General features: G+C 53.5%; 6 protein-coding genes across 6 annotated transcripts; 5 read left to right on the forward strand and 1 right to left on the reverse strand.

The window, feature by feature from the left end:
• Positions 1 to 53: 53 nt before the first annotated feature.
• CORC01_05504 (oligosaccaryltransferase) lies at positions 54 to 488 on the forward strand (the record flags this gene model as incomplete). Its single annotated transcript, XM_022617147.1, has 2 exons — positions 54 to 227; positions 291 to 488. Coding segments are annotated over 2 exons (372 nt in total), but the record flags the coding sequence as incomplete, so codon positions are not given.
• A 1,259-nt stretch (positions 489 to 1,747) lies between these two features.
• CORC01_05505 (RNA recognition domain-containing protein) lies at positions 1,748 to 2,428 on the forward strand (the record flags this gene model as incomplete). Its single annotated transcript, XM_022617148.1, has 3 exons — positions 1,748 to 1,984; positions 2,041 to 2,070; positions 2,102 to 2,428. The coding sequence occupies 3 exons, from the start codon at positions 1,748 to 1,750 to the stop codon at positions 2,426 to 2,428; spliced, it is 594 nt and encodes a 197-aa protein (XP_022476373.1).
• Positions 2,429 to 2,706: 278 nt separating this feature from the next.
• On the forward strand, positions 2,707 to 3,534 carry CORC01_05506 (RNA recognition domain-containing protein; the record flags this gene model as incomplete). Its single annotated transcript, XM_022617149.1, has 4 exons — positions 2,707 to 2,853; positions 2,921 to 3,085; positions 3,138 to 3,214; positions 3,264 to 3,534. The coding sequence occupies 4 exons, from the start codon at positions 2,707 to 2,709 to the stop codon at positions 3,532 to 3,534; spliced, it is 660 nt and encodes a 219-aa protein (XP_022476374.1).
• Positions 3,535 to 4,516: 982 nt separating this feature from the next.
• Positions 4,517 to 5,410, reverse strand: CORC01_05507 (Wos2; the record flags this gene model as incomplete). Its single annotated transcript, XM_022617150.1, has 3 exons — positions 4,517 to 4,734; positions 4,838 to 5,230; positions 5,383 to 5,410. 3 exons carry the CDS (start codon positions 5,408 to 5,410, stop codon positions 4,517 to 4,519), a joined length of 639 nt encoding a protein of 212 aa, XP_022476375.1.
• A 1,769-nt stretch (positions 5,411 to 7,179) lies between these two features.
• Positions 7,180 to 7,930, forward strand: CORC01_05508 (Snf7 family protein; the record flags this gene model as incomplete). The annotated part of the gene is made up of 2 exons (XM_022617151.1): positions 7,180 to 7,227; positions 7,292 to 7,930. The coding sequence occupies 2 exons, from the start codon at positions 7,180 to 7,182 to the stop codon at positions 7,928 to 7,930; spliced, it is 687 nt and encodes a 228-aa protein (XP_022476376.1).
• Positions 7,931 to 10,358: 2,428 nt separating this feature from the next.
• Positions 10,359 to 11,219, forward strand: CORC01_05509 (isochorismatase; the record flags this gene model as incomplete). The annotated part of the gene is made up of 3 exons (XM_022617152.1): positions 10,359 to 10,419; positions 10,491 to 10,673; positions 10,741 to 11,219. The coding sequence occupies 3 exons, from the start codon at positions 10,359 to 10,361 to the stop codon at positions 11,217 to 11,219; spliced, it is 723 nt and encodes a 240-aa protein (XP_022476377.1).
• Between the last annotated feature and the right edge of the window lie 1,326 nt (positions 11,220 to 12,545).

A 12,545-nucleotide genomic window follows, 5' to 3' on the forward strand; every position in this document is an offset into this window, starting at 1 on the left:
GGAGGACCGACTCAAGCACAGGTCCTTCCTAGCGCGGCCGGTCTAAGCGTGGACAGCTCCAGTGGTCTCGTTGTCCGTTCGGCCGCCCATCACCATCCTCATCTCAAGCTCCATGTGCGTCGCGCCAGCAAGTCCAAGTAGCCGACCCTGACGAACAATCCCGATTCCTTCCATCGTTATTCGGAAGAAAGACACTCACTGTATGCCAAGTCTTATCGTCTTTCATGGCATAATTGTACGAAAACTGACACCCAAAAGCCAGAAACCCCCCCCAAAGACCCTTCTGTCACATCACCGAAAAGCACCATCGCGCAAACGATTTCGAGCCCAGCATGATTTCCGACAACGATCTCTACCGCCTTGCGATTTTCCTTGGCTCTGCGGCCATGGTTTTGATTATCTTCTACCACTATGTAGAAGTCAACACGGAAGGGGAAAAGCCTGAGAAGGCAGTGCGACCCGCGAAGTCTGCCAAAGCAGTGTCCTAGAAGACCACGAAAGCGCGCAAGTGAGGTAGTCAGATGCCGATGGAAGGTGGCTGTACGATACATATGGCGATGGAGATTTGGGGACTCTGTGGCCGTCTTGGGACGACTGAGACGTAAGGCTTGGGCCGACATCGACCGACGAGAGATTATCAATGTCGAAGGGGACAGGTGCTATCGAGTATGCACCGTCAGGCGTTGACAACCGGAGATTCCCACCTAAGAAGAACACAGAGCTTTGCAAGTCATTGCAGTCAAAGAAGCAAATACTCGGAGAGTCTACACGCTCCTGACCTCCAGACTCGAAACATTAGAGCATTACCATTCAGAAGCCACTCTCATCAGGCTCAAGCCCTCAAGAGCATTTGGACCCCGTGATGAAACTCAAGTTATTGCAGGGTTTCACGGCACAGACTCAATATCATGTTCTTTCGATGACAATGCTAGATACCAAGATCCATGACCTGAGGTACCCTACCCTGTCTTAGTTCTCTCCAAGCAAATCCCATGTATGCTTCATAATAGCCTGCTGAATCAATCGTATCTTCTGGTGACACTGGCGCTTTTTGGGATTGCATTTGTCTCTTACCCTCTTTCATACTTTGACCTTTCTCACCTTTGGATGCATCTGACCACAGCACCAGAGAAAAGGAGAGAAGAGCTTGCAAGACTTCCAGTGAAGTGAACAGCTACCTGGGTACTTCCTGAATGTAACAATTGGAAGGCGCAGACAGGGGATATGTGGCTGAGGAGGCAGCAAGCTCTGGCGGGTCCTTCTCGGCCCAAAACGGACTAACACATCCAATCAAAACTTCCCGCTGCCAACTGGGTCCTCAGGCCCCCCTTGTTTTGGTCAGGCGCGCCGCAGCCTGCCGCTCCGCTGGCACCATGCCCCGTCTCCTTTCCCATTTCGCCTTTACCTGCCCATCTCCTTCATCCCGCAACATTTCTCCTTCCCAAGACAGACTTCTTCGCCCAACATCCAAAAGACCCCTCGACCTCAAGACCAAACTTTTACTTCTTCAGCTGCATCGTCAAAATTTTGCGCAGCTTTTGTATTCTGTACCTTTCCCTTCAGACCGACCACTCCTTGCGCGCAAAGCTACGCGTCAAAGTTTGATTCTTCATCACATCAGCACCTCGCTCCGCATCACGCTCTTCACGACCTAATAATACTTGAAGAGAACCATCGACCAGCTGCTACTCTATCGCAGCACCACTGCAAACAAAGCATTCCACGAAACATATCCCATTTCACAATCATGTCTGGAAAGCTTGACCAGTCTCTCGACGAGATTCTCTCGACCCAACGTCGCTCTACAGGTGGACCCGGCCGTCGCTCTCAGCGACGATCCACTGGTGGTCGCCCTGCGGCCGCTGCCCCAGTCGGCGGTGTTCAAAAGACATCGCGGCCTGCCCGTGGCGCCGTCGCCAACAAGCCCAATGTCGCCAAGCCCGCGCAAGGCTCTGGTGACAGCAAGGTGATCGTGAGCAACCTGGTAAGCTGCTCCCCTCCCCCCCCCATCAGTCCTGGTGCAAGCTAACCCATACAAAGCCCAAGGATGTCAACGAGCAACAGATCAAGGTATGTTGCCGATAAGGCTCTTCAGCCCTCGGACTTTGTTCGACATGTCATTTCTCGCCTGCTCTCCTTCCCAACCGGCGTCGTAGCGAGATCAATCCATTGTGGCCATTGCCACTTCCCAAACGGAATCTGTCAAAGACGCCGCAAAGACTCCTTCCTCCATGTCTGCGATCCTGAGAAATGGCGCAGAGCTCATCAGAAGTTGAGCACGTCCCTGTCGCGCAAACACAGTACCGTCTTGAGGTCGCCTGGTCAGCACCCAAGCAATTGGTTCCGCCGACTGAAAATATGGGACGTTGGCTGTCTTCGACAGATATCCACATTACCAGCTCGGTCTGGTACTGCTCATTCAGCATGACAGTGCTACATGCAGCACCTTCCAGCGAGCAAAGCAGTGAGCATCGTCGCAGTACAGGCCAGGACGGCTTCGATATACAGCTTCATTGCTATCGATGCGCCAACCTACAACATCGGATGGCAGTTCAGCGGAGGTTTGGAGCCTAGTGCACATGGCCAATTTACTCTGAAACGCCAATGGTGGTCTCCAAAGAGGCGTTACGGCTACGTTTTACGACGTTTGCCTGCTGCAGCTACTACGACTTGGGGTGATACCCTCCGACTTGATGGCAACTGAGCATGAGACAGCCGTGGCTCAAGATGGGGCTTGTTTGGGGATGGACGTTGACGTGCGTACTAACGCTCACTGCTCTGCTCGCTGCCAATATCCTATGCTCCGGTCGACCATTGGATTTCTTTCGATGTCTTGCCCCTTGTGCGGCGCGGGTTCGAACAACGATAGTGACTGAAAACCTCAACGCTTGCGGATAACTAACATCGACTTTCCCATCAGGAGTACTTTCTTACATCAGTTGGACCCATCAAGAGAGTCGACATCTCCTACGGACCCAACTCTGTCAGCCGTGGCATTGCCAACATTACGTTCCGCGAGGCGGATGGCGCTAGCAAAGCCTTCCAGAAGCTGAATGGTCTTCTTGTTGACAACCGCCCGATCAAGGTATGCTCCTCATAGTAATTCCGTCCATAGACGTTCTTCTAACTGGAATTAGATTGAGATCGTCGTTGGCGCTTCTCAGGCAGCAAATGTCATTCCCCCTGCGAAGAAGACACTTGCTGAGCGCACCACGTAAGCAACATATCAAGAAATTAGGAAGTGCTCACTAACAAGATAGTAGGCAGCCTAAGGCTCAGCCCAAGTCCGCTGCTAACAACAAGCGCAACAACGCGAACGCCGGTAAGGGTGGTCCTGCCGCCGCTGGCACTGGTGGCAAGAAGCCTCGTGCCAAGCGTACCGGCCGTCCTGCGAAGAAGACGGCGGAGGAGCTTGACTCCGAAATGGCCGACTACTTCGAGTCTGGTGCCAACCCGAATGAGAACGCTGCTTCCGCCGCTCCGGCTCCGGCCGCCACCAACGGCGACGCTGCTATGGAGGACGAGATCATGTAAACGGCACCTTGCTCCTTCAGACTCATTCACAGAACGCAGGGCACTGAGGAGGTCAAAGTGCTTACACCGCGCGAGGAGTCCCTCGAACTTTCCTTATGTGCGCGTCTCCGAACCTCTTAAACAGATTGCTGGAAGGAGAGAGAAGACACGGAGGTTACGGGATTATGGCTTTGGTTTCGACATGTTTTGGTTTCTTTCAAGCTCTCAGACTACCTCTCTCGTCCTTCCGGCAACTACCCCAAACATCACAAAAACACCGATCAAGGCTTCATAGAGCCGGAATATCACATCACCCATCCGCTTCGCCCATGTTATAGCAGGGCATGTATTATAGCGATCCCCAAGTCGGACAGACTTTAATACACAAAGCGCCGAGCCCCCAACCCCAACGTCAATTTTCGTCCAGTGCATTGTGGTGCCCATTATAAGAGGACCGCCCGTAGAAAATGCTGTTGCCGTATACCCAAACGTGTTTCCTGGCCAATATCAGATTTCCAATTAATGAAAAGGAGACACAAGGTAGTTGGTTGTTAGCACGAAAGATGATGTGCTGCAGAGGCAAGAGAGATAGATCATGGCTAGGGCACAAAGGATGACAGGCTTGCGTCTGCCGATGAAGGGAACCATGGTGTTTGGTTGGGTCAATTCGTCTTCTCATAACTATGCGCACCTCCTTGTGGACCGGGCGCCTACAGGGAGAGACGATAAACGGCCTTCGCGGGGGAAATACTCCTACAGCGAGGTTGGAGGAATACCTAGAGAGCCATGATATCCATTCGCTAAACGTTCCAGCCTCCGCTTCTCATCGGAAATAAACAGAAACCAGTCCCAAATATCACGGATCATCTTTTCTTTTTGTCTTTTGATTCGAAAGAGTACATTCATGGTCGTTAGTCTAGAGCGTTATCCACGGGCATTGCAGCCAGAACTGCTGGTTCAAGTGCCGGGAAAGTCGTCTCGGGGTGCGTGATGAAGAGATTGCTTATTTCTCAGCAGCCTTGTCAGCGGCAGGGGCGGTCTTGCCGTCGTCCTCCTCGCCCTCCAGAGGAGGCATATCATCGTCGTCCTCCTCCTCCTCATCTTCCTCATCATCCATCTCTCCCAAGCCTTCCAAGCCCGGTGCGCCGCCGCCGCCCAGCTTCGAGAAATCGATGCCGCCGAAGTCGCCGCCGCCAGGGCCACCCATACCGGGCATACCACCTATTAAGCCACCATATCAGCCTTTGAACGTGAAGAGACTCTGTTATGCCTTGCGCCGCCACCGCGGGGTGCCAAATAAGGAGGGAATTTGCAAAACACGTACCCATGCCGCCGAATTGAGAGAAATCCTCCTCAGCAGCCTCATCCTGCTCATCCTCGTCGACCCACTTGTCGAAGTCGGTCTTCAGGAAGTGAACCTTCTTGGCCTCCTTGAGCAGACGGGGCCAGTACTCCTCCTTGAGTTCCTTCTTTTGGAGCTTGAATTCGACGTTCTTGCCGGTGTGGTTGACCTTGCTCTCGGCGGGATCGATCTCAGCGTACAGCTCGAGGTCTACGGCATACGAGCGCTTCAAAGAGTCGGAGTGACCGCTGAAGGACAAGCCGGTGGGCTTGAGGTCAACCTTGAGGCTGGATTTGGGAACATCGGGAACGGTGATCGTCAGGTAGACAAAGTTCTTGGAGGCGTCTGACGAGCTGGAGCGCTGAGCCCAGAGGACTATGGAGACACCTAGTTAGCCCGAGCACAGGTTCCGACTTGGGGGAAGCTCGTGTTTTGGAGAAATCAACACGGCAAAGATTGCAGTCGGAGATGAGAAGCAGCGATTGGAGTTCTAGAATGCGACCAAGGGGAGATGAGCTTGCACATACCCTCAGGAGTTTGTGTGGTGGCAGACATTCTGCTGGTGGAAATTTGTCGAGAAGGGAGCTATGACGGGGGATGAGGGGTATGTTGATTCACGCGGAGCGCAAATGTATCGCAAGTAGGCAATCGTGATTGACAAATTGACCTAGGAAGGAAGGGTATAAAGAATAGCAGTTGCGCAGATATCGACAACTACTGTGAGAGTTGGAGGATGTGAAAGTCCAGTTGAGTGTGTGGAAGAGAGAAGCTGGAGGGGTTTGTGAGGCTACGGGTTTGAAAAGGCTGGGCCCTCCACTTGGTTGGGGTGAGGCCGGGTGGGTTCTAGTTACCGCCTGGAGATCACGGGCAATTGTAGAAGGCGCTCGAATCCGAAAGATTTGGTGGTAACCCACACCAGGCCGCAGGAAGCACAGAGCACCTAACTTACCTACCTCACGCAGCGCGTACCTTAGCAAGTACCTAGCCAGCAGAGCACTGGGCTGGCACTGGGGCCCAACTGTAGGTGGTGCTGCCACCACCACTGGGCCGCTGCGGACCGGACCCTGGCAGGGCTGAACGCACTGTACACTACCTAAGGTAGGTAAGAAATTCCGTCTCCTTTTCCACCTCCAGGTTCCCCTCCTCCCTCTAGTCAAGGGCTGTTTTTTTTTTTTCGGTCCTCTTTTTGGCTGTGCCAGGTACCTGGCCGAGCCTCTTCCAGCTGCTACCAGGTACTTCTTATTGTGTGGGACTTTAGCCCCAGTTGTAAGTACCTACTTCCCTGTCTTCCCCTCTTTGCTGACGTTTTGCTTCACGGCCGAAAGAGCTTCCAGCCCCCCTGCAACCCCACGAAATAGGCGAGAGAAGCATTCTGAGTGGATAGATGTCGCTCGCCTGCAGCTCTTGGTGAGGCGCATCATGGTAGACGCATGCACAAAATAAAACAACCTCGAGCAGTCTGTGCCTTGTGTCAACTAATGTAAGGCGATCGGGAATCTTTGATTTTCCAGCGAGATGAGACGTCTGTTCTGCTCTGTGTTCCCCAGTCTCACAGTGCCGGAGCCGCCGTCATCCAACCGGACCCGAGCATCACTCTGCTCGTTATCTTGGTAGCCAACGTAACTTCATCTTGTCTTCTGACGCGGGACAACTAGGCAGCGAGATCATCATGGGCCCTCACCGATTTCCTTATCCACCAGGGGTCTCATTTGCTGCAATACGGGCCGCCCGGAATATGCGATTCGCCTACCTACGTGCTACTTATTACTGCTCGCAGTCGGATTCTCAAACTGTCCGCTAGATGGCACAAGGGCGGAACATCTTCCCATTTCCATTCGCCTCGTAGACTTTCAATCATGCTAATGATTACCGATTGAATGGCATTTGTATTTCAGGATGAACCTAGTGCTGCAGTCATTGACTCAAATGCATTTCCTATCGCCGTCAGAGGTGCCTTGTTCAGGAAGCCGAGGATTTCCTGGCTGGGCATCCGCATCGCTTAATGCGGTACGCGAAAGATATATATAATGCATAAAGACATTCGGCTGATTAAGTACATATCAACCGCACATTCCCCACGTGATGACTATCCCCCACCACAAGCCGTATCAGTCGATACGGCAAGCAAGTGGCAGGGAATGACGACACATCGCTTCCCAACCCAAGGCAGTGCTGATTGAACCTGTCAACCGACGAGGCTGGCGACAGCCCAACACAACGCGTTACGAAGAATCGTTCACTGTATACCAAAGCGACACATCGGAATCCGGGGCTCTGCGTATTGACGGTCTTCTCCGGCCATTCTGTTTGTCGACTCGCACAACATGGAGACACTCAGAGCCATATTTGTCAAGCCTGATCCGCAGCAACAGGTAGGTTGTGCCTTTTGTGACAGACAGGCCCAGAGTTGCTAACGATTTCCTTCTTCTTGAACAGCTGCGGAAATGCAACGCCCTCATCCGTTCGAATATCCGTAAACTCGACCGCGACATCAACCAAGTCAGACAAGTGGAGGCCAAGACGAAGAACCTCATTCTCCAAGCCGACAAACGAGCCCAACGAGACCCCACGAGGCAGAAACAAGCACAGAAGGAAGCCCGAGACTTCGCACGGGAACTCATCCGCGCGCGAAAGACGAGCAACCGCTTAGTCACCTCCAAGGCGCAACTGAACAGCGTGCAGATGCAAGTCAATGAGGCATTTGCCGTGAGGAAGATCGAGGGCAGCATCCGCGCGAGTGTCGGCGTGATGAAGGATGTCAATCGTTTGATTCGGCTGCCCGAGCTAGCCGGTACCATGCAGGAATTGAGCGCAGAGCTGATGAAGGCTGGCATCATCGAAGAGATGGTTGGCGAGAGCTTGCCCGAGGACATGGACGAGTTCGAAGAGGAGGAGGCCGAGGGCGAGGTTGACAAGGTCCTCGGCGAGATCCTGAAGGATCGTATGTCCAAGGAGAAGCTGCCCGCTGCGCCGGTCACGCAAGAGCCCAAACCGGTCGAGGCCGAGGAGGAAGAGGAGGACGCTGAGGCGATGATGAACCAGATGCGCAACAGGCTGGAGGCCTTGCGGAGCTAAGGGCTTGCATATCGATAAAGACGGCGTACGGTGTTTTGTTTCATGGGCCAGGTTGATCAGCTTGACTTTCTTACAGGCAACATTTCACATGGGTCTGGATACAATGTCGAAGACACGCCTAATGTTGGGGGAGCCTCTGCCGACCATTCGTCGGTTTTATCCACCACTCTTCGGTTGCTCCGGTTTCTGTTGTACTCGGATCATCTACATGTTATGTCCGGCGTTTGGAGTAGCCATGATTCAGAAGTAAACATTCCCTTGACGTTTTGAAAGGCCGGACAGATGACTCTCGGTCAAGGGGCATTGTACGGCGCCTCTCAATCGGTCATTTGCATAAAGTCAGTGACATGGAAAGAGGGTCTCGGAATGAGAAAATGTCACAAGATTCGTTCAAATCAATGCCTCGATTTGATAGTTGTTGAGACAGTATGAGCAGTCGCTGCAGTTGATGTCATTGATCATGAGCCCAGATTGGAATCTACCAAGCCAAGCCTTTCCCCAATGCTGTTCCAATATCCCCGACTAGTGTCAGAAGGTCTAAAAGGTCCATACTGGCTCCCCAGGTCCCATGGTAGAAGTGCTCGTCTTGCCTTGGACAAATTGTTGTTCGCGCTTTGGGAGGCATCGCATGCAAAAGTCTCACAAAGGCGACTGACCAACCCACCATGTCCACCCCAATCTGAATTGGCTGGAGTCCTGTTGCTACCTTGATCCCTGCAGAACAGCTCGTCCGTTTCGTTGTTGGTTTCTGCCTTTCACTACATCGATGTAAGGTTCTCTGCAGTCATTCTCTCTTATCATGCCACAGACTTCACAATCTGATCTCGCCAGTGGTCGGTTACAGAGCCTGTCTTCACTGCTGGTGTACGTCTAGTGCTCCTCTACCAGTAGTTTGTGTCGATGCCGGACCCCCAGAAACCTCAGCATTAGAGTCTTGGGTCATGGGTGCACTACCAAACACCTGAGATACACTCCCGTCCGCCTTGATTGTCTTTTCCTTTGTATCACCGGATCGATTTGACTGTTTTCTCAAGTAAAGAGGCCGATATACCAAATACACAAGCGCGACCAAGGTACTTACAGCAACGAAAATTGACGAGAAGTGGTGAGAAGAGAGGATGGTCCCAGGACGACGACGACATGAGAAAACAGCAGACTCGGAGACAGATGGAGAGATACAGAGGAGAATATCCATGGCACATATAGTGGAGAATTGTGAGGAAACCCCGGTTTACGGTATTTCCCTGCCTGAACGCGAATGAGCAAGAAAGATGAGCATTTCTCTGTGCAAATATGGGTGCTGACACACGCACCATCACAGCTTAGGAATCGGCGCCTCCACTCTTACATGGCGGCATCGGGCCTCAAGGTCGTCTCCACAACGGAGCGGGACGCATCTCACAACGCAAAAGCCACCGCATTATCAAATACCGACAGGGTTCTTAGCTAAGCCGTCAACGACTGCCCCATCTCACCATCGCCAAGTAGGCAGGACGTCATGTTCTACGTCTTTGCGCCGGCGGGGCTTGAGAAATGAGATGCTGCGGTATGACTTACACGATGCTTTCCCAACATCGCCCGCTGGCCAGGTATGTGTAGGATCCCCTCGGTCACGTCGCTTTTGTCGAGCTTACTCCAGCCCAGGCATCGATTCCCTCCCCAACACCGAGATCTCGAAAAGCTCCTTCTGTGTAATGCCCACGGGACTGGATTTACAGAGAATCGATGGCAATGCTGACGTTTCTCCGCAATCCCAATATGCGGGTCTGGGTCGCACCGAGCGGAGTTCCACCGCAAACCAACCCCGGGCCGCTCGGTAAGCGTGAACCACCAATGACAAACCTCGCACACTACCGATGAGTGCTTGATGGGATTGTCGCCGACATAGGATGAACCGGGGGAGCTTACTAAAGTACAGCACATTGGTTACCGAATGCTTGTCAAAGCCATGCATCTTTACCATCGTCTGCTTCACCATCCTTCCACCATGTTTCCGAATTGGGAAATTTCCCGTGAAGGAGGGACGGGCGAGGCTTCTATGCCCTGCATCTCGCATTTGATGCCTCCAAGCCGGAAGTGCTCCCTATGCCAGTGTGACTTGGGCTATTGGCAAACCCCACAACTTGATAACGTATTCGGCTTGGTCATGGACAGCCAAGCACTCGTCCACGATGCTGGCTTGGCGGAGTCTGGTCCGAGATGAGCGACTTGGGCTACTCAAGTCTCTCTCACCTGGTGGCTTTTTTTTTTTCGGCTTCCGCTATGTATCGTTAGAATTAATTATAAGAAGAGTGAAGTGTCTTACCTTCGTTCGGTCTTTTCCCTTTCATCCTCATCCAGCAGACAATCCAGACAAGGACAGTCATCTTCCTCTTAAAGACTCAACCAGCTTTCCACAGGATCAATCCCCCAAAAGCCCTCCGTCAAGATGAAGTTTTCCATGACTCTCGCCGCCTCGGCGCTCTTCTCCGCCGTTGCCAACGCTGATGGTAAGCTTACTACCCAATGTCTTTATTAAGGCCTACCGGATACAGGAGATATTTACTAACACGAACACAAGCCGTCCCCTGGGAGAGGCTCAACAAGAACGACTCGATGCTGCTCGTCGTCGACTTGCAGGAGGGTCTCTTCAACCTCGCCCGCGACTTTGATCCCACCCTCTTCCGCAACTCAATGCTTGCTCACTCCTCGCTGGCCAAGGTCTTTGACCTCCCCGTCGTCCTGACCACCTCGGCCGAGACCGGTATGCCCTTCTTCACTCTGAGCTTGCTTTCCCCCCAGTCTTTCGGACTCTAACGGCACGAATACAGGCCCCAACGGCCCTCTCCCCCAGGAGATCCTCGACTTGCACCCGACCGCGCCCCTGATCAAGCGCAACGGTGAGGTCGACGCCTGGGACAACTCGGACTTCCGCGACGCCGTCCGCGCCGCCAACAAGTCCCAGATCATCCTCGCCGGCATCACCACGGACGTCTGCACCACTTTTCTCGCCCTCTCCCTCCGCGCCGAGGGCTATTCGGTCTGGGCCAACGTCGAGGCCTCGGGTACCACCACCGAGCTCATCCGCGACGTCTCCAACGACCGCATGGCCGCCGCCGGCGTCCAGATCGTCTCCCTCTTCTCCATCTCCCTCGACCTCATGCGCGACTGGCGCAACACCCCCGGCGCCCTCGAGCTCTTCTCCTGGCTCGACCAGTACTACCCCGCCTACGGATACGTCGCCCGCGGCCATCGCGCTGCCGTTACGAACGGTACCGTCTCTGAGGCGGAGGAGACTCTGCCTCTGTAAAGACTTGACGCATAACGCGGCATCGATCTCTTGATGGAAAATGGGAGGATGGTATGATTCCCGAAAATAATGACCGAGGAAAATAATGGGCGGGCTTGAGACGCTCCGCGTAGTTCCACGTACTTCATCTTCTTGTCTCTCTTTTACGAGCCTCCGCAGCTAATTTAGAGATGTGGCATCTCCCCGATGTCTTTGTTTCGCGGCATGTCAAAAACGGAATAATAGAGAATCTTCTGAAAACCTTGTCTCGCCTACCTACGCTATGAGGGAGTGAATGGCTTTGCAAACTTGTTGTAATGAACCAAACACACAACAGGCCTTCAAAGTGCTTTTGTCGTGCAATAACTCAAGGTGAACTGACTCGATCTCGCGCTAAGCGACCGTTTGCAGATCATCCGAAGTAGCGCGGTCCCCCGACCTTCTGCGTCCCGAATAGGCAAGTCGCGGGACCTCCGGTGCCGACACACGGACCAGCGCGGAGCCGGACAAGTGGGGCATCGCATCGGGACCAAAAGCGGACCTCAACGTCCTCAGACGGGAGCGAAAAGTGGGAGCATTAACGAGCCCGACGAGGTGGTTCACAGGGCCCTGATAGGGGATCGGCGGTGGACTGCGTGCGGTTCATGTAGGTTTGACAGTCGCCGCGGACGCCGGAGGGGCGTTCCCACGCACGCGAGAGAGCCAGGGTTGAGCTCATCCGTGTGCGGGTGAACCAGCACCGTTAGGTCCTCAGTATGTGTTTTGCTCTCGACGGATACGGATGGAATAGTTGGCAGGTGCCGTCTCAATCCCGGTGATTGGCATGTAGGACTCATGAAAGATGTTCATGGGAGCATATGGATTTCCCGATACACTATCGGTTCAGGGGAAACGGGCGTTTGCAGACGTTGAACAAAGCCGCCATGTATGCCCGAGAACGCCATCCGTATCAAACCTACACCGCGCGAGCTCAGATACCGCTCCGGGGGTGTCATTGACCGCGAGAAACATCAGACGCCGGAAGCCGATTCTCACCATGGCGGAAATTTGCTTCTCAGGCGGTGGACACAGGAACACGCGGTGAGTCTCCTGAGCCTGACTCCCATCCCCCCATATCCACTTAAAACAAACAAGTTACACAAAAAGTCAACGACTTTTGAGTGTGGTCGATGCGCACGCCCTCAACGGCGCCCCATCCGCCCCCGAAAAAGACAAACACGTCACTCCTCGTAGCACAAGGAGCGGGGAGGGGACAGAGAGAAGCAACGAGTCTGATCAATTTTCGTTTTCCCTGGCGATCCGGCGTACTCAATCGGAGACAACGCAGTGGTGCATCTGCCAGTTGGC

Source organism: Colletotrichum orchidophilum (assembly GCF_001831195.1).
Source record: "Colletotrichum orchidophilum strain IMI 309357 chromosome Unknown Scaffold_38.1, whole genome shotgun sequence".
NCBI classification, from domain to species: domain Eukaryota; kingdom Fungi; phylum Ascomycota; class Sordariomycetes; order Glomerellales; family Glomerellaceae; genus Colletotrichum; species Colletotrichum orchidophilum.